At 39.2% G+C, this 18,892-nt stretch overlaps 1 protein-coding gene across 2 annotated transcripts in view; it reads left to right on the forward strand.

Annotated features, from left to right (window-relative positions):
* The window catches only part of LOC121637966 (testis-expressed protein 2-like), a 34,102-nt gene extending 15,366 nt beyond the window's left edge, over nucleotides 1–18,736 (forward strand). The window contains exons 3-13 of one of the 2 annotated variants that reach the window (XM_041982349.1): nucleotides 5,786–7,335; nucleotides 8,451–8,651; nucleotides 9,511–9,823; nucleotides 9,939–10,180; nucleotides 10,389–10,550; nucleotides 11,303–11,402; nucleotides 14,613–14,727; nucleotides 15,510–15,623; nucleotides 15,830–16,039; nucleotides 16,467–16,587; nucleotides 16,968–18,736. In XM_041982349.1, the coding sequence (XP_041838283.1) occupies nucleotides 5,809–7,335; nucleotides 8,451–8,651; nucleotides 9,511–9,823; nucleotides 9,939–10,180; nucleotides 10,389–10,550; nucleotides 11,303–11,402; nucleotides 14,613–14,727; nucleotides 15,510–15,623; nucleotides 15,830–16,039; nucleotides 16,467–16,587; nucleotides 16,968–17,087 (3,225 nt within the window). In that variant the 5' untranslated portion in view covers nucleotides 5,786–5,808 and the 3' untranslated portion in view covers nucleotides 17,088–18,736. The remainder of the gene's footprint in view (nucleotides 1–5,785; nucleotides 7,336–8,450; nucleotides 8,652–9,510; nucleotides 9,824–9,938; nucleotides 10,181–10,388; nucleotides 10,551–11,302; nucleotides 11,403–14,612; nucleotides 14,728–15,509; nucleotides 15,624–15,829; nucleotides 16,040–16,466; nucleotides 16,588–16,967) is intronic. The other variant, XM_041982350.1, reaches the window with a different exon arrangement.
* The last annotated feature ends 156 nt before the right edge of the window (nucleotides 18,737–18,892 follow it).

Consider the following 18,892-nt stretch of genomic DNA (forward strand, 5'->3'; position numbering starts at 1 on the left):
TGCAGAGATAAATTTAGAGAATTAAAAAAAAAAAAACATAAAAAGGTCACTATGGATTAATGAAAATAATTCAAATTTAAATTGCCCTTAAAAAATATCTGCATGAGTTACAATATGGCAGCAACGAAGAATGAGGAAGTCTAAAGTGGTAAACTGAAAAAGAAAATTTTTAAAAAGCTGAGAATCATCAGGAGTTCCTAAGAAAAAAAAACAAGACAATTAAACATCTGAATCTGACAATATCTTGGCAAGAGAAGCTGATTTTGGACGGAGACAACACAGGAAACCAGTTGTGTGTGTTATATGCTAAGATCTCACCGAGCCTCGGTAAGTCATGTGAGAGTAGAGTCACCTTAACAGAAAAGAGGACATAAAAAAAAATCGATCTCCAAGTTTTATGAATCAATACTGGATTTATTTAATTTGAATCGGTTGAAATCAGTAAATCGAATTTTTTTTTTTTTTTTTTTAACCCAGCCCTTCACATCACTGGATGTTTATTCTGTTACAGTTTAACTTCCAGTTCTTAGCAGGCATCCTTTCTATTGTGGTTTGTGAAACAGCGGAGTATGACATTTGAGATTTTCTGACGGGGATGCATGTGCTGTTGTCTTGGCAGAAAGCAGCAGGCAGGGTGACTTGCAGAAATGTCCTCATTGAGAGTGAGCAGTTTGCACTGGAAACACGGTCAGCCAGCTCACATAAATTGAGGCTTTATGAACTGTGAAGTGGCGAGTTGTACTTGGTAATAAATGCTTTTATTTCATTATAAAAACTCTTTACAAAATTCTTTAATTTTTTTTCTATTCTTGTAAAAACCAAAGTAGATAGGCCTTCATGTCAAATCCAGTCATGTTAAACTGCAACAGTAATGGATTCAGTTTATGTGGAGTCATTATTTCTTTTCATAAAAAATGTCTGAAAGGATATTTGTCTGGTTGTTCTGTTATCTTCCCAGTACACCATAAAAGGCTGTTGCCTGCAGCAGAATGCAGTGTAAAAGTCACTGTTGTAAGATGGGGGTAAACTTGGTTTAATAATGCTCACAGATCCCACTGTCCACCAGACAGTTGCACACCAGCTGGCTGACACCAGGCCTATAACAGACTGTGGCACACATGGAAGCTGGATGCAGGGTTTGCATCCCATGATTCTGTGTCCTTCATAGCTTTAACCTCAATGTGGTGGTCAGTCCTGATGCCATGGATACCCAGCTCTCCTTCAGTTCTCCTTCAAACTGAATAAGGGTTCAAGGGTTGATCAAGGAGTCTGTATTCAACTGTCCCCAAAAAACTCTGAGAGCTAATTTAACCACAGTTCTCTGAGAATCAGTGATAATGAAACAGTGTTTCTGAAGACTGCTGTCATTGCTATTACTGTATGTCGCAAGAAAGAGGCGTTGTAATGACACATGACATGAGGGAAGGATTTTCTTCTTCCTGTCAGTTACTGCTGTGGCTCCAGAGACAAAGTGTGATTTGGAGCTTCTGAAAAGGTCATAGTGGAACACCGAGTCATGTTGCTGTAAGAACTGTAGTCATGTAGAAGGCCAAAGGTTACTTCACAAACAATGCACCATGATATTAAAAGATGTTTTTTTTATACATTCACTGGATAATGTGGGCTCACTTTTCTTCTTCTTTTTATGACATTGGTTGTGGGGGACAAACGAAACGTCATATTAATGTTCTGTGTTGATTTACCATGTACTTCTATAGGCCAATCACTTAGCTGTTAGAACTTGTGGCATCACTGGTGTGAAACCAGTTGGTACTACCAGTTTACATCCTGACTTTAATGATAAATGTCTAAATGTGCAGTTTGTGTTTTTTATTTTTATTTTATTTTATTTCAATTCTTTATTTCATCTTCTCACTCTACATCCCTTCATCTACTTTTTTGTTATCTAATACATCATCTTTTTCATCTATTTCCACAAATTCTACATCTGCATCTACTTTTTCTACATGTTGTACATTTACTTTCCCTAACACAACTCCTACTTCTACTCATCTTTTTTCTATAAATTCCACATCTACTTTTTCTTTACCATCTATATCTTCTACATCTTCTTTTTAATCTTCATATTACTTTGAATAAACCTGCTTATAGCTCATTTCATGTGATTGTTTTATGGCTTACTTTTCACTATTGACGTATGCTGCTTCATAAAAATAGTACAATGTGAACATTTCTTTAATGAGTGTAAATGCGGCTCTTAATAAGGCTCCCCGCCTCATTGTTATTCACTTTATTAGTGTGAATAAGGAGATTGCATTATGCACTGTCCTGTAAGTCTGTTTACCAGCTCAGAGGAGAGCTCTGGGGTACTAACAGGACTTCTCATTGTCATTAGTCAGATTTCCATTCATTACAAATCAGATCTAAATCAATCAGTTAAAAGCTGCAAAAAAGAAATACCAATTACCTTTCCATAAACTGGTTTTGAAGCAAATAAACTAGGCAGTTTCGTGTCATCAGAGTGACTCTGTAAGTTACTTTGCTCCTGGTTGTAATTTCGTTAGGGAAGTAGTTGTCCTAACCGAAAGCAAACTGGAGGAAAATTACAATCTACACAAGTGAAGTGATGACAGTTCTTCTAAAGGAATTACTTTACAGTAATGCTACTTCTGGGTTGATCCATCCAAGGTCTCGTGTGATTAAATCTTGTCATTGCTAGCAGCCAACAGCTCCTGAGATTTGAAGGGTTAAGGCATCACTCACAAAAAAAGACGGGGGGGGGGGGGGGGTTCGTGCAATAAACAGCTGAGCCGGTTTAGTTCATATTTAACGTGAAACTTCGTTGGTTGCAGGCAGGGTTGTGCATGCTGTGATGTCAGTGTCCTAAAATGCCAAATGTGATGTAAACATTTCCGTACTTTCTCAGCACCTCAATCAGCTGTTAAGTGTATTAAGGAGACTAGTTGTCCCTCACAGTTGAAAACATACTGAACACATACTCAGCCAGTTGTTCCGTGTGCTATTGTACAGTTGATTAACTTGCCTTTCCAGATTAAATGTTTGTTCTTGGTCTTGAATTTTGTGAAATAAAGTTCTAAATAAATGCATGTTAATAAATGTATGACTTATGTATGTTTTGTTCCTTGTCATGACACATTTTATGACTGATGCGACTTATATATGGGGGTATTTTTCTATCTTTAATCAGGAGCACAATTGTTTGCTTTGAGAACAAGATTTCTGGTTTTCACACTCAAATATCATCCTGCTCGCTCTCAAAACTCTGCTCTCACACTCAGAAAGTCCCTCTTGCTTTCAAATATATCGTTCTTCCTTTCAAAACTCTGCGCTCAGACTTGGTCTCTTTCCCTCACACTCAGACACTTTTCTCTGCGCACTCAAAACTTCTGCTCTTGGATATTTTTTCCTCTCTCTTGGGTTGCAGAAAGAGCTGTCTGTCAAACCTCCTCCAGCCAATAGAATACGAGATAATTCGAGCAACTCGTCCTCACCTTCTTCAGGGTGCGCTTGTTTTACTTGACACAGTGACTCCACACTCTTAGTCCACATTTTGTTTGAATATAAACTATTTAGTAGTGACTAATTATCATTTTATGTTTTGTATAACAGTGTCTCATTAATAAAACAAATAAGTTGTTTCTGATAGTTTTCTACATTGTGCAGTGTAATAATAATGATTAGCAAAGAAAGCTCAACATGTTACGTTTCTTACAGAGGGGGCGGGGCTATTTTAAAACTCAACATATTCCGACCGCAAAGGCTCATGGGAGATGCAGATTCAGCTGAAATTTAACCTTTTTTTTTATTGCTGTGCTATAAATTTGAGTTTTCTGCTTCAATTCATGTGTCATGTTAACAAGTAGACAATGTCATAAAGTTCTGCCCTCTTTGAATTTTAAATTTGGCACCATGAATGCAAAGGACGGTACAGGAAAGGAAACCACCACCAGCATCTAGTTTTATACTGTGTAATGATTAAAGTAAAGAATAGTTATTGACAGTGTTCTATTTAGAGTTCCACTTGTTGTGGTTTTGGGTTGTATAAGCGAGAATAAGCATATTCAAGTTATTCTTTTATGTGTGTTAAAGGTCAGTGAAAATACTGAACAGCATGCGTAAATGTAAGAGAATTCAGCTTTTTTCAGAGTTTTGAGAGCGAGCAGGATGATATTTGAGTATGAAAACCAGAAATCTTGCTCTCAAAGCAAACAATTGTGCTCTTGATTAAAGATAGAAAAATACCCCCATACTTATACTGCAGAACCACTTATAGACTAGACTAGACAGACAGACAGATAGATAGATACACAGATATGTTTACAAATAATGTCAGGACTGTTGAGTTTTGTGTGTTAATAAAAAGTCCATTTGCAACTGAATGTCAACCACACTGGTGCCATTGTATTGCTGCTGACTGAAAACTGGTTAGCTGGGTACAGAGGTGGCTGGCAGACTGTTTGACTGGGTAACAAGCTCACTCGTGACCCCTGTGACAATGAATTGTTAAGTTGCATATATAAATGAGTGAGCCAGCATGACCTCATGCCACCTCCGCTCCCCGAACAAAGCACAAAGACACCATTGCAAGATGTCAACAAGGCAGGATCACTACTGGAGAAAAGCGTGTTGCTGGGAAAAAAAAGTAAAATAAATAAAAAGTCAAAAGTTTGACACATTTTGTTGCGAGACGACATTTTCACAGTACTGAACGAATAAAGTTTTAATCTCGTACCAGTTCAACAGTTGAAGATGTTGTTTGGTTTTTAAAAGAAGCCATTCTGCGTGGAGTTTCCATGTTCTCCCCATGTATGCATGGGTTCTCTCTGGGTACTCCGGCTTCCTCCCAACACCCAAAGACATTCATGTTAGGTTAGGTTAACTGGTGACTAAATTCTCCCCGAGAGTGACCATGAGTGGTGTTTTTGTCTCTGTGTTGGCCCTGTGATGGACTAGCGACCTGTCCAGGGTGTACCCTGCCTCTCACCTGACAATTGCTGAGATCAGCTCCAGCTTCTCCATGACCCTGAATTTGACTAAGCGGTATAGATAATGAATTAAATGAGTGGTACATTCCAAGTTTTGCTGCATGTGCTGAATATCCAAATAACCTTAAAGGTAGTTGTTCTCTTCTCTGAAATGAATTTGCCATCACAGTTATTTCCAATCTGTATTGTATGTGTCCAAATAATTTGATTTAAACTGATTAACCTTGTACAGTAAACAATGGCAGTGTTTTTTATATCTGCATACAGACCTTTTGTAGCATCATGGAGTTGTTTGTATTATTTGTGCATCCTTATTTTTGTATCTCTGATGCTAAGCTGATAGATGCATACATTTTTCTGCAAAGACAGGAGGGTAGAAACAGAACTCTAGACAAATTAACATTTTAAAAATTTACTTTAAAGCTTTAAAATAAAAAAAAGGACTTTTTGCATCTTTTGTCCTGAAGGATAGACCTGCGTTTTGGTCCCTAACAGTTATTACAGAAATAGCTGTTTTATTTATAAGGAATTCTTGCATAATTCAACATAATGTTGGCTCTGTCTCCAGTATGTTTACTCACTGAGTGCAACACAAAGTCCTCAAGGCATTTTGTTGTGACGCTCAACAATTAACAATCATCTCTTTTCAGTTTATCTGGCCTCTGGCAGAGCCTCTGTTTTGTTTTTTGTTTGGTATATGCTATCATTTTTCTAAGCCAAACAGGATTACTAAGTTAACCAAGGCCCTGTGAGTATTTTGGACATACAGGTAATTGCTTGCTCACTAATTCATATTTATCTCTGTTCCATCTTTGCAGACTGACTCAGTGGGAGAACTGAAATGACCAGCCAGCATCCCAGCCATGCAGAGAGCTCTCAATCCACAGATAAACAGCAGCCACCTGCTGTGGCCCCCAAGCTTCATGTCCAGCGGTCGCTGTCAAAGGACTCTATTACCATCCACTTCTCAGCTCTTGGGAAAGAGGAAGAGGAGGAGGAAGAGGAGCTTTACACTACAACTGTCTCCACTTCCTCAGCTGCTCGGTGTGATTCAAATATTGTAACGGCCTTAGAAGCCAGTGAGGAAATGTTTGTAGGAGTGCCTCTGAGCTCAGCAGCTGGGGTTGGTGCTGTCACTGAATCACCCAAACAGTCTCAGGGTTCTAGAGATCACACAAACCGTTACCCCACACAAACCCCGTCTTCACATATTTCTGAGCAAAAAGCCTTAACTAACAATTCTCCTCCCACAAAGTCTCTGAGCTTTCCCTCCAGCGATAAACCTTTTCTAAGTCTGGTAAAGTCGTTGTCCTCCGATGTCGAGTCCCGCGATGTGGTGGCTTCTGCTCCGACTTCCTCATTAAGACACAGGCATCTCATGAAGAATCTCGTCAAATCTTTATCCTCTGATACATCCCAGGACTCAGCTTCCTCGTCCACATCCTACCGTCTTCCAGAATCTCGCCTTAACCTGCAGCTCTTCAAGCAGTTCGCACAGTCCCGCTTGCCATCTGCTGCCATGACATCAGCTAATGATTCGAAAACTGCCCCCTCTTCACCGTTAACCTCCTCAGATAACCGGAGCTTCTTCAAGGTCTCAGAAGTCGAGGCTCGAATTGAAGACACCAAACGGCGTCTCTCAGAAGCCATTGCCGAGCCGCTTCAGATACTGAGTAAGATTATGGATGAAAAGAGCAGCAGCTTGGTTGGCAGCAGCATTTACAGACCCAAGGTGCTCTCTGCAAGTGCCACAGAACTTTCAAACATGACCTCTGTCAATGGTCACCTGGAGAGCAACAACAATTACTGCATCAAAGAGGAAGACGGATGTGAGCTGGAGGCTGAAAGCCCGAATAGCTGGACCTCTGTTACGGCTGAATCACCTGGTGACCCCTCCGCTGACAACAGGAGCCCCAGCAAATCATCTTTACTTTCTATGTCTACTCTTGCTAAACAGGAGGATGAGGACTTTTGCATTCTGTACAGCGAGGACTTTGAGACTTGCACGGACACAGACGGTGGTGGGGTTGATGGAATGAACAATACTGGAACTGCTAGTGAAGAGCTGCTAAGTGATTGCTCTGACCCAAACAGCGACGATGAATGTGAAGGAACCAGGCCAGCACCTGATGTTCCACACTACACGCTCACGGTCCTTACTCTTCTGGTCTATGGGTGTTTTGTTTTACCTTTGCCAACTTACATTGGAGGAATGTTGTTTGGGATCGGGCTGGGTTTTCTTCTAGCCATCGGTGCTGTATGGCTGACAGGACCAAAGCGTTCTGGAGCTGATGGAAGACATTCTAGGAACCGTGAGAAGCAGTTGAATATGACCAGGTTGGAAATTAAAGAACCAGAAATCTATAGGGTTAGTGATTTTTTTTTTTTTCTGTTTTAGTTCATTTCATTCTCACTAGTAAGTTTTTTACTGTTTAGTAATGTAACTAATTTTTTTGAGAATTTAAGAGCATTAGTGAAGATATTACCTCATGGTCCACACCAGGGATCACTAACTCTGGATCTCTTTGGCCAGTGTCCTGCAGGTTTTAGATATTTTCCTGCTGCATTACACCTGGTTCATATAAAATGGATCTCGAACAGCTTAAGTTTTGCACAAACCCCCTAACAACCTATTATCTGAGTCAGGTGCATTGCAGCAGGGAAACATGCAGGACACTGGCTCAACAGATCCGGAGTTGGTAATCCCTGGTCTATACTTAAAAAAATGGCTAAATTTAAAAAGTCTGATCAAAAGATGAACATTTTTACATTGGGCTCAGATTTTCTAGAGTAGGTTAGGCCACACTGTTCCTTCTGCATCATATGGTGAAATGGTATATTTTGGTGTTTGTAAATGCTGACATGACCGGTTGGTTGGTGTCGCTAACATATATGCTACTTGAAGCAGCTTCAGAATCATTGTCATCAACTCAGTTTCTAAATGTTTTAACTATTATTCATAAACATGAATGTCTGTAGGTCCTGCTTCATTAGGTTTGTGTGAATCCCCACGTGTAGAGTGCTCATAATTACCAATCAGCATTTAGAGACACCATTTTGAATCACCAAGATCATTTGTAAACAAAACTCTTACAGTACAAAGATGTCCGTCTGCTTGGGAAATCAGATCTGTGAATATGAGCTGTCTCCCTGCCCTTCAGTCTTCTGTAAAAATTCACAATACATTAGCGGGAGGTTCAAACATTAAATTAAGAGACAATTATCGTGATGTAATGTGTAGTGGTTCTGTGGCTGTGGAAAAATCAGACTGGTTCATCACCAGAATCTGGATGAAAAAATGTATAAAGTGATTTGCTAGAATCTATATTGCTGAGTGAAAACGTCCAGTCTGAGTCTGTCTTTTAGCAATCTCAATGTCATACAGTAGCCAGGATTCACACAACAACCTGCTCTGTTGGTAAAATCTTTAGAAGCAGAACTGAAGCAAACGTGATGTAAATCTGAGTTATGTCATCTTTTCAGGGCTGGATGAATGAGATCCTGAACTATGACCCTGAGACATACCACGCCACACTGACAAACTCTGTGTATGTCCGCTTGGAGGGTTCTGTCATCCGGCTGTCTAAACCCAACCACAACATTGCCCGCCGTGCAGCACACAATGAACCAAAGCCTGATGTGACCTACATCAGTCAGAAGATCTATGACCTGACCAACAGCAAAGTATGTTTTTACATTACTCATGTAATCATGGAAAAAAAAGGTTGTCTTCTGATTCATTTATGCTGGGGATTGTTACAAAATAAACTTAATCTTCAAAGAGCTGGTCAGTTTTTGATATTAGGATCCATGATAATTAAGAAAATCATTTCCAGAAATGTTGGAAAATTTTCTTGTGTGGAATAAAAACTTAAATCTGCAGTTGAATTTATTTGAAGCTTAATTTAAATAATATAAGAACAAAGGAAAAAAAAACATTTCAGCTTGTTTACTGATCAGCTTCATTGTATTTAGAAATCAAAAGCAAATTTCAAATTTAATGCCAGCAGTGCACCGGACAGCGGCAAAAGAAATAAAATAGTTTGAGAATTTACTGTAACAGCATTCTGCAAGATTCTCCAAACAGTAGGTGAGGGTGTCAAGATTGGGTATAAAAGGAGGGCTAAACATTTTCCTTGACATGGCTTCATACACACATCCTATTAAAAATGTGTAGAGCATTATGAAAATGAGAATCGGACAGAAACCACGGACTGTTGATCATGGACTGAAATCTTGGATTTAACGGATGGACACAGATTTTTATCCACAGTTATAAACAATTAAAATGTGTCATTAACATAAAGGATGCTGGAACATGCCTCCATCAACTTATTTTCAGTGTGTTGCTGAATCACATTTGAATTTTGTATTTTTAAAAGTCTGGTGAAGTTTATCAGTGAAGACTGTGAAAAATAGCTTTTTACTCATGTTTGTTAAATAAAGGTCTAAATAAACAAACTACACAATTAGGTTTTTGAAAAGTGGTGACATTGATCAGAGATGCAAACAAGCCTTTTCAGTCTTTCTATGTCTTTTTCAGGTATATTTAGTGCCTCAGAACCTTGCCAGGAAGCGAATATGGAACAAAAAATATCCCATCTGCATTGAACTTTGCAAACAAGATGACTTCATGTCAAAAGCAGAAGGGAACCACTTAGAGGCCAGCGAGGCCATGAGCTCAGAGGACATTGGAGAGGGAACTAGAAGAGCATCATTCTCCTCCAGCAGAGATCTGACCATCTACTTGTTTGGGAGGACTGGGAGGGAGAAGGAGGAATGGTTCCAAAGATTTCTGTCAGCCTCTAATGTAAAAGTGGACTTAAAAAAAGCTCCCTGTGTTAGCAGCAAGAAAGGTGACAGGAAGTATTCCTTTTTTCTCCTCTTTTTAAATCAAAGCAAAAATGACTTCAATTCAGCAATTATAAGGATATAATCCCTTACTTCTCTCTGATGTTTGCTGTACAACAGCCTTAAGCTCCAACAGCCGCAGCAGCAGCCGTAACAGCCTGGATGAGGTGTTTGCATCTCAGTCCAGGTCAAAGGACTCAGCAGCCCCTTCTTCCACATCAGGAGGCAGCACCAAAACCAAGTCTCTGTTAGACTACAATGTCTACATGGGCTCCTTACTGCCAAAACAGCTGGCAGTCAGCCCCACAGCTGGTAGCCCTGCTCTCCAGAATCTACAGAGCAGCCCAGGGCCTGATAAGAAGGTAGCACACATTTATATCACACTTGTACTATTAGCATATTTTCATTTCCTTCTTTAAGGGATACATTTACAGGATCATTACACACAGCAAGTGGCTAATGAGTTATCCTTGTAAATATTAACTAGGGGTAAAATAAGACAGAATCCCTTATAAAAAGAAAGGATTCTTCTTCTCTTCTTTTAGCTTTTATGCAAATGTTTGTCCTTAGCTCCAGAACACCACTTCAGCTCAGGTGCAGCCCAAGGAAGAGGAGGATGCTGTTGCCTGGGTAAACGCAGCTGTCGGTCGAGTCGCCTGGGACTTCTTGATGGAGCCGTACTGGGCTGACCTGGTCTCCAAAAAGATTCAGATGAAGCTCAGCAAGATAAGGGTGAGGGAAACAAAACCAGTAACAAGTTATTTTTCCCTTAAGAAGAGAAACTGAGTTGAACAGAAATTGGATGTCATGAGAAAACATTAAAGCGGAGAAAAGCATGTGTTCAAATGGCTGCTTGGATTTTATTGTGTCCCAGTGTGGCCTTTTGAAATCCCCAGAAGCTCCATATAAAGTTTACAAGTAGGAGATGGACAGAGAAAGTCAGTTTCAGCAGCAAATTAGGATTAGTTTTGCATTGTTTATTTCTTTTCCTCGATCCTGCTCATTCTCTCAAGTGTGTAGATGAACCTGATTTATGCATCACATGTTTTGATCTGTGAAAAATGGTCTGAAAGCAGACCGATTCAGTCCTTCAGCGACTGGCACAGATAGTTAAAACCATGAGATGTGATTCAAGTCTGTGCTGCATGTGTGTGAACTTCATTGTCACTAATTATTGTCCAGTGTTGTCTTTACAAATGACCTTTTCCCTCTAAAGCAGGCATGTCAAACTGGTCCAGCAAAGGGCCGTGTGGCTGCAGGTTTTTGTTCCAACCAAGCAGCAGCACACCAGATTTGACTGATTCAATCAACTGATCTCAGTCTTCAGACAGCTGATTGGTCAAACTGTGTGCTCTTGGCTGGCTGGAACAAAAACCTGCAGCCACACGGCCCTTTGCTGGACCAGTTTGACATGCCTGCTCTAAAGTATAACTGGTACTGAAAAATGTGCCAAATGATTCTTGTTGTTTGCTCGTCTCTTACAGTTGCCTTACTTCATGAATGAGCTAACCCTGACAGAACTGGACATGGGATCAGCCACTCCCCGAATCCTCAGGGCTTCCACTCCTTATATCGACTATCGAGGCAAGAGAGAAATCAGTGTATTGCATTCATAACACATACACACACACACACATGAATGGATTGTAGACTTTTGCTCCACATGTTGCCAGTGTGTGTTAGGGTTGTATTTGTTTAGCAGAAATGTCACCATGGATCTGTAGGGTCTGCAGTTAAACCTTTGTCCAACAGATCTAAAATGTAGAAATGGACCATCTTCTGGTTTTTGGCTCATCTGTTTTTACAGAGCTTCATGTATCAGTTTGATTTCAAAACAATCATTTTAATAATATTTCAGCATTTTTTCTTTTTGCATGTTTCTTTTTTATTGTTATCAAGTTAACATTTACAAAAGAAGGTGTGGAACAAAAAAATGTACAAAAGAAATGAAATTATGTTTAATTGAGATGGCCGGTATTTGCATCATTTAAAAGTAATGATAAAAATAGAAAACGAGGATACACACACAAAACTCTTTAAGATGCAGAGATAAAAGACCTACTGCAGTGTTGAGTGGCTGTTTTTAAAAAAAGAAAAAAAAGGAAACTCTTCAGCTTTTTTTTTTTTTTTATTTTTTTAAAGAAATTTCTGAAGAAAGTTGTGCATAACCCAGACAGCAAAAAATCTTTAGCCAATATTTGGCTGTAGCTGCCAGAACTCACATGACGGCCACACACACATGATGTGGCCCACAAGGGAAAAAAAAGGAAGGCTTCCCGTATTACGGCCATTTCTGGCCCGCAAAATACTTTCCGTAATCCACATCCAGGCCAACAACTGACACCCCCAATAATCAGAGTAAAGAAATCTCATTTACCATTTAAATCACGTTGTGCAAATTCTCCAAAATGCCTCTTAAGTTAAATCCATGTCTGCAGAAATCTGCTGGAATTCCATTACCTAAGAGAACTCTTATATGAGTGCAGCTAAGGGTATTTATTCCATCTGTGTACCGGATCATTTCAAGCTAAGCTGAGTAAGGCCTTACAGTGATTAACCCTTTATGACCTGTTGTAATCTTTACACCTGAAGCCTGATGCAACATGTTTTTCAAGAAGACATTCAGAAACCTGAGGGGGGAGTCCATCTTTAAGCAAAAAGGATTTCTTTTAGATTCTGGTCTGAGAAAATAAACTGTTTTAGTGAACAGTTTGAAGTTCACTGAACCTTCAGCCTTTCTAAGTCTTTTTATAAAGAAGGCTTGTGTTTTAAGGGATTAAGTTTCAGCTTGTGTGAGTTTTGATCAATAGGAGGTTCATATTTTGTTCTGAACCTTTAAGGACCTGATGCAACACATTAATATGTCTGGCCCTGTCAAGATGGCGTCTCAGGTCTTAATGGCTTCTGCTTTTATGATCATCTTCATTTCCCATGTTCATATATGCTGCTCTCTTCCTTATTTTCTCTTCCCTTTACGTTCCCTTTCATTTCATCTTCCTCTTTTTACCTGATTTTATTCTCTGTATTACTTTTCTCTCCTTGTTATGAGTCACTGCCTGATTTTTTTACAACTACACCTCAAACATATCCTTATGATTAGAGCTGGAGAAGAGGTCATCTCAAACTGAAATGGCAGCTGTATTTCATGGAAGGGTTTAAGATCAAACACACCTGAAAACCACTTCAGACATCATCAGTGTGCATGGAGGCCGTTGTTTTAGATGCACTTATATCCAGAGACAGCAATGAATTACAGAATGTTTGGATTTGTTTCGAGCAGCTGAACCAGATCATCTACAATCACAGAAACGTGCTTCATTCTTAGACTTTAATTATTTGGATTTTAGAGAAAGTAGGAAACATGCATGAGGTGTATTATTCAGACACAAGGCTCATCATATATTTGGCTTGGAGGTTCCACCTCTGCAATTACAGGCTATTTTTAACTGTACTGTTTTCCAAATCCTCCACGTCAGTTGGTCAGTTTAGTTTTCCTTTTGGAGTTTCCACTGATGTGACGGTGGTTGGATTGTCCGGTAATCTCTTGTCCTGCCCTTATTTAGCCTCGCTCCATTAGATCACAGAACCTCTTCAGCTGGATTTGTGCTTGTTTTTATTAACATCATTTCCATCTTTGAGCATGTACAGGTTGTAATGAGATGACACTTTCTGTTGCTATGCTACACAAAAGCTACTTGACCTTTGACTGTAGCCCCATTAAAGAAACCTGCCCTGATCCAGCTGCTTGCCTTGTATAACACCCACCCTGCCCCATTAGACTTTTCATGGTTAGCAAAGCTCAGCAGAACCAGCACATTCACTCTGCCTGGTTGTCTCTCTTATTCACCAAAATCTTTCTGAGCTTTTTTTATTTTACTACTTCTTTCCTTCACACTTTGATTCCCCCTCAACCATCTGTTTCTCTTTTGCTGTCTGTGTTTTCCTCTATGGTGTAGTATTATGACGCCATATATCACAAGGGATTTAATGCCTGGTTGCCATGTGCCGGGTGTTCAGGCAACCGAACAGTCTCTGTGCTGTTCGTCTCTGCATTGTCTGGCTTCTCAGAACAAATCACTCGGTCTGAGCTATGTTGCTATGACTTATAATACCACTACTGATGCTGATAATACATATTACCTAAATTACTCCTGTCTAGATCACAGATTACAAATTATAAAACGGAACATAATAGATTATGAAAAGTGTGCAGCAAGAGTTGCCCTCATACATTTATTCTTTGTTTTGTTTTGCTTTTTTTTTTTTACATCATCTTAATGGCTTCTTTCAACCTTTCTATGCATCTTATGTGCTTGCTAATCTCTCCTTTACCAAACTGTGTTGCCCTCCAGTGGCATTAAGAGAAACCACATCATGTAGAGCAGTGGTTCCCAAACTTTTTCTGCAGGACCCTCTTTTCATTGACAAAAGTGATGTCAGGCCCCCCAGTCCCACTATCACGTCCACCTTGATGCTTACAAAGACATGTACCACAAAAAAAGTCTTTAGTTTATTGGCTGCTACTTTAGTAATTATAGTTAAAACCGTGTTGGTGGCAGAGGGAATGGGGAATTCCTCTGCTACAGCGTGAGGCCTTTAAACCAGGAAACTCTGCAAACTGCTGCAGGTGACTTGAGCTTTCAGTGAGACAGATGCTGCATTTAGTAAAACATCTAAACCATCATTTGGTGATTTACAACAGTAAAAAAATATAGGTTTTATTTTTTAAATTTGTTTAGAGAAGTGTTTTACAGTTAAAGTATATTATTATCATCATCATTCTGTATTTTCCAGGTCTGTGGTTTGACCTGGAGATTTCCTACAGCGGCTCCTTCCTGATGACCCTGGAAACCAAGATGATTCTCAATCGACTTGGGAAGGAGGGAGAGGGGGAATTGGGCAAAGAAGGGTAAGATCTTTCACAACCTGCTTATTTTACATTTCCAGTCATATTATTTGTTAATATGACTTATTTGTTATTTCCAGCTTAACTTGTATTCCTTTCTGCTGTGTGCCCCTCTCCTTTTTTCACCCAGTATTTAATATATTTTTTGTTTTTTTCACTCCTTTCTCTCTTTCTTCCTGCTGCTCCCTCTCTTTGGATTCCACTTTTATGCGGCTGTTACTTGGATTTTTCTTCCCTTTGGTGAGTGCTGCCTGACTTTCAGCACAGTCGTTTAGTTTCCTAAAACCATCTAATGCCTCATTAATTATTCATTTTTACAGCGTTCAGCCCTTTTATCCATGCATGTCTCCACTTTCATCCTTCAGATAAATTCCAATAAAGATAATATTCCTGTATAAATACAGCAAAATAGTATTTTTTTCTTTTCAGTTTGCAGTGAAATATTGAGTATTATTGTGCCATTAAGACTCTAAGAAACCTAACTGAAGATGTCAGTTATGTTGTGTGCAGCAAGTTCACTTCCTCTGAGGGTTAGATTGTCTGACATCAAAGAAGAAGTGAGCCAGTATTTGTCAACCCTCATCAAAAGTCATGTTTAGATTTAGTTCAGCATCACGTTTGACTGATAAACAAACCAATAACAAATCCATCTGTAGTTCTTTAGAGGCTAAATTACTAAACATATCTTCACACGTCTTATCATCTCTGCATGTGAGGGGTCATACAGTAAGTACACAGAGACGCCATTCACACGTGTTTCATTGTACATGTTCATGTGTGTTCAGATACAGGCCACGAACTTACTGCCTGGCTGATAGTGATGAAGAGTCATCTAGCGCTGGTTCGTCGGATGAGGAAGACTCTTCTGAGCTCTCAAATGATTCCACTGGAGCAGACGGGTGAGAGGGAGTTTGTTCTCGATACTTTCTTAATTCATTTAAAAATCACAAGATTTTAGAACATAGGGACACACATTAAACATGTTTTCTGAACTGAATCAGTATTTTAATGAGGGTGACAGCTTTAAAGGCTTTCTGACGTAATCACTGCAACATGCCTGCTTTTATAAAAAGAAAAAGTCTTATCTTCCTTCTAATTAATACAGTTTGGTGGGAGGACATAAACCAAGCAAGATCATGCGCTTTGTGGACAAGATAACAAAGTCCAAATACTTCCAGAAGGCTACAGAGACAGAGTTCATTAAAAAGAAGATGGAGGAGGTGTCCAACACTCCCCTCCTGCTCACTGTGGAGCTTCAGCAACTCCGTGGAACGCTGGCCGTCAACATACCTCCTCCTCCCACTGACAGGATCTGGTACGTGAAGGAAGATAATCTATTGATTATCTTACATAATCAGTAGAATGCCGTGCACAGTCACAATCCATGTTGGACAGGGTGACAAATAGTCCCATTTTCCACAGATGCTGCTCTTCCCACAGACAGGAAAACACAGTCAACCCTGTTGCAAACAAAGTTTCTTTAAGATGACTTTTAATTGGCCCCATCTCCTCTGCTGTGTCAACAGTTTCTGAGTCAGAGTCACAAACATTTTCCCACATGATGGATAATTACTTTAAACCTACACAGTGAGGGTGTTTGTACTGAGAACAAGTAAAACCCACTCTACAGCACAATAGTCTGTTTCACTAAACGCCTGGTGCATGGTCTATTACAATACACCGCTGCCCCCTGCTGGTGGTGGTGACTGCAGTTTTTGAGTCTGTGTGGTTTTCTGTTGCAGGTACGGTTTCAGGACTCCACCGCGCCTGGAACTGAAAGCACGGCCTAAACTTGGAGAAAGAGAAGTCACTCTGGCTCATGTTACCGACTGGATAGAGAAAAAACTGAACCAGGAATTCCAGGTATTGTTGAAGACTACATATTTATCTTATTTCATTTTAATTTAAATCAATTTTTTTAAATAATTAGGTCATAATTGGACTTTATTTTGAAAAGTTATGAATCAGGGCTGTACAAATAAAGCTAGAAAGCAGGAGTTTATTTCTTCTTTGATTTGCTTTTCCATCTTACTTTTGGATTTTAAAGCCATTCAGTAATCATACAGATGTTTGTATTTATGCCCGAAACTGTCCATGTAGTAATAAGGAATTTGGAAATCGGAATATGGAAAGATCTGGACATTTTTAAAAAATAAAATGATAAAATATGTGTCCAAATGCTGTCACACAGAAGCCTGAAAAAGGTTGTCTGACCATCTCCCCGTTACTCTTCCTCCTTATAGAAAATCCTTGTGATGCCAAACATGGATGATGTGTGGCTGACCATCATGCATTCCGCCATGGACCCGCGCACAGCTGGCGGACCTGTAGTGGGCCCCTCAGTGGAACCAGAGCCCTCCTAGGGTGGGAGAGACACCACCAATCAGCCTTGAAGATTGTTTACAGTATTGCCTAAAGCTTATGAAGTCTCCAAATGGGAACAAGAACCAAAGTCTTTAGGTCTGACACTATTGTAACGCAAACACATTCCCCTGGTGAGCGGCTTTCTCGCTCGCCAGAAAAGAAACTATGAATTTTTACAGGAACAAGATAAAGTCGACCAAGTAGACACTAAAGACAAACTGTTGCTTGCTGCTATGTTAAACATTACTCTTCAGTGATTTAAAAACTTATTGAAGTACAACTGAAATATGAAGACGAGTCAGTGAAGGCAGGCTGAGTCATATTAGACTTGTTTGTATGTTTTGTCCTATGAACACAGTGATGGGGAAGCATTCACCTTGCAGCCTGTTGGAGCATGGCCTATCTGCTTGGTTTAGAGCTGTAGTTCCTGCAGTAATATTGCAATGTTAGATTTTTATAGGGATGCAGGTAAACATTGTTTATTTGCCATGAAACATCTTTTCTTTCTAATCAGGTGTTAATAAGCAGTATTCTTCTGTGCTGTGACCAGACCTTGAACCCCCTGTTCAATTGCCAAACCCCCTCCTCCCATGCCACTAATGTCATTATCCATATCTACATATATGGAAATGTTGCTCAAAAGCGAAGGATGTAGTAAATGTGTCATTCACTATGTAAATTCCTTATGCACAAACACCATGAGTGCAATGATTGAAATGCTGTGTAGGCTTGAGTTTGACCTTTTATAAAGACTATGTATGTTTGCTAAGGAGTCTGAGGCCTCTAACATCTATGAATGTACGTATGGGTGTTTTTTTTTTTTGTTTAATGAAAATAGTTTATACCTGGTCATGTTTTGACTGGGATATGCAAATGATTGCACAACATATTCTTTTTTTCTTCCTACTTTTCTTTTAAAACAGTAAAAAAAAAACACTATCCTGCATTACATCTCCATCTCTTATTACACTCATGGAGTACAGGTGGTGTATCTGTTCATACATCGCTCCTACTTAACCGTGTCAATGTTGATGATATTTGGAGTGAATTTAGATGAGCGACTTTAAACAGGACAGGGCTTGAAAAATAAATCTGCCAGCTATGATGCAATGCAAGAGCAGTCACTTCACTGTCGTTACCAATATTTGGGTGGAGTTAAGGTAAAGCTGACAATGTATGGCTTTAGATACTGGTTCCCATATCCCCCCAAAATAGTCATATTTCTAACCAACCAAAGTCCCTTTAGAGTTGGATTTCATGTTTAAAGGTACACATTTGCGTTGCTAAGCATTGCAGGCTCATATTTGCATTATAATACATATATTGACCTTGTTTACAGGAGTTTTCCCCGTTTTCAGCTCATGAAGCTCTGTAGCACAGCTGATTTTTACTTTTCATTTCTGCCTTAGTTCCTGTTTGTTTAATATGTTTGAATGATGTAATGATTATGTAAAGTGGGTTCTTTTTTTCTATTTCTTTTGGTATAACCAGAATGAAACAAGATTTTTGAGGATATATGAAGATCATGACATGATTTATATCTGTGAAAGATGAATGTCTTTCTGACATTTACATTTTATTTTAAGGCCAAATTCAGTGATTGTGTTTCTGCCTTATTTATAGAGAAAAATAAATCAATTAATGACCACCTTTGTGTGTTTAATTTCCAATTTTGGTCTTTTAATGGCCTTTTCTTTATGCAAAACATGCATTCGTTTTTATTTTTATGTTTTTATTATCACATCCCGTGTCAAAAGAATGACTTATGTGATTACAATGTTGTGGATCTCTACATATTAATAGG

Source organism: Melanotaenia boesemani, chromosome 4 (assembly GCF_017639745.1).
Source record: "Melanotaenia boesemani isolate fMelBoe1 chromosome 4, fMelBoe1.pri, whole genome shotgun sequence".
Lineage (NCBI taxonomy): Eukaryota > Metazoa > Chordata > Actinopteri > Atheriniformes > Melanotaeniidae > Melanotaenia > Melanotaenia boesemani.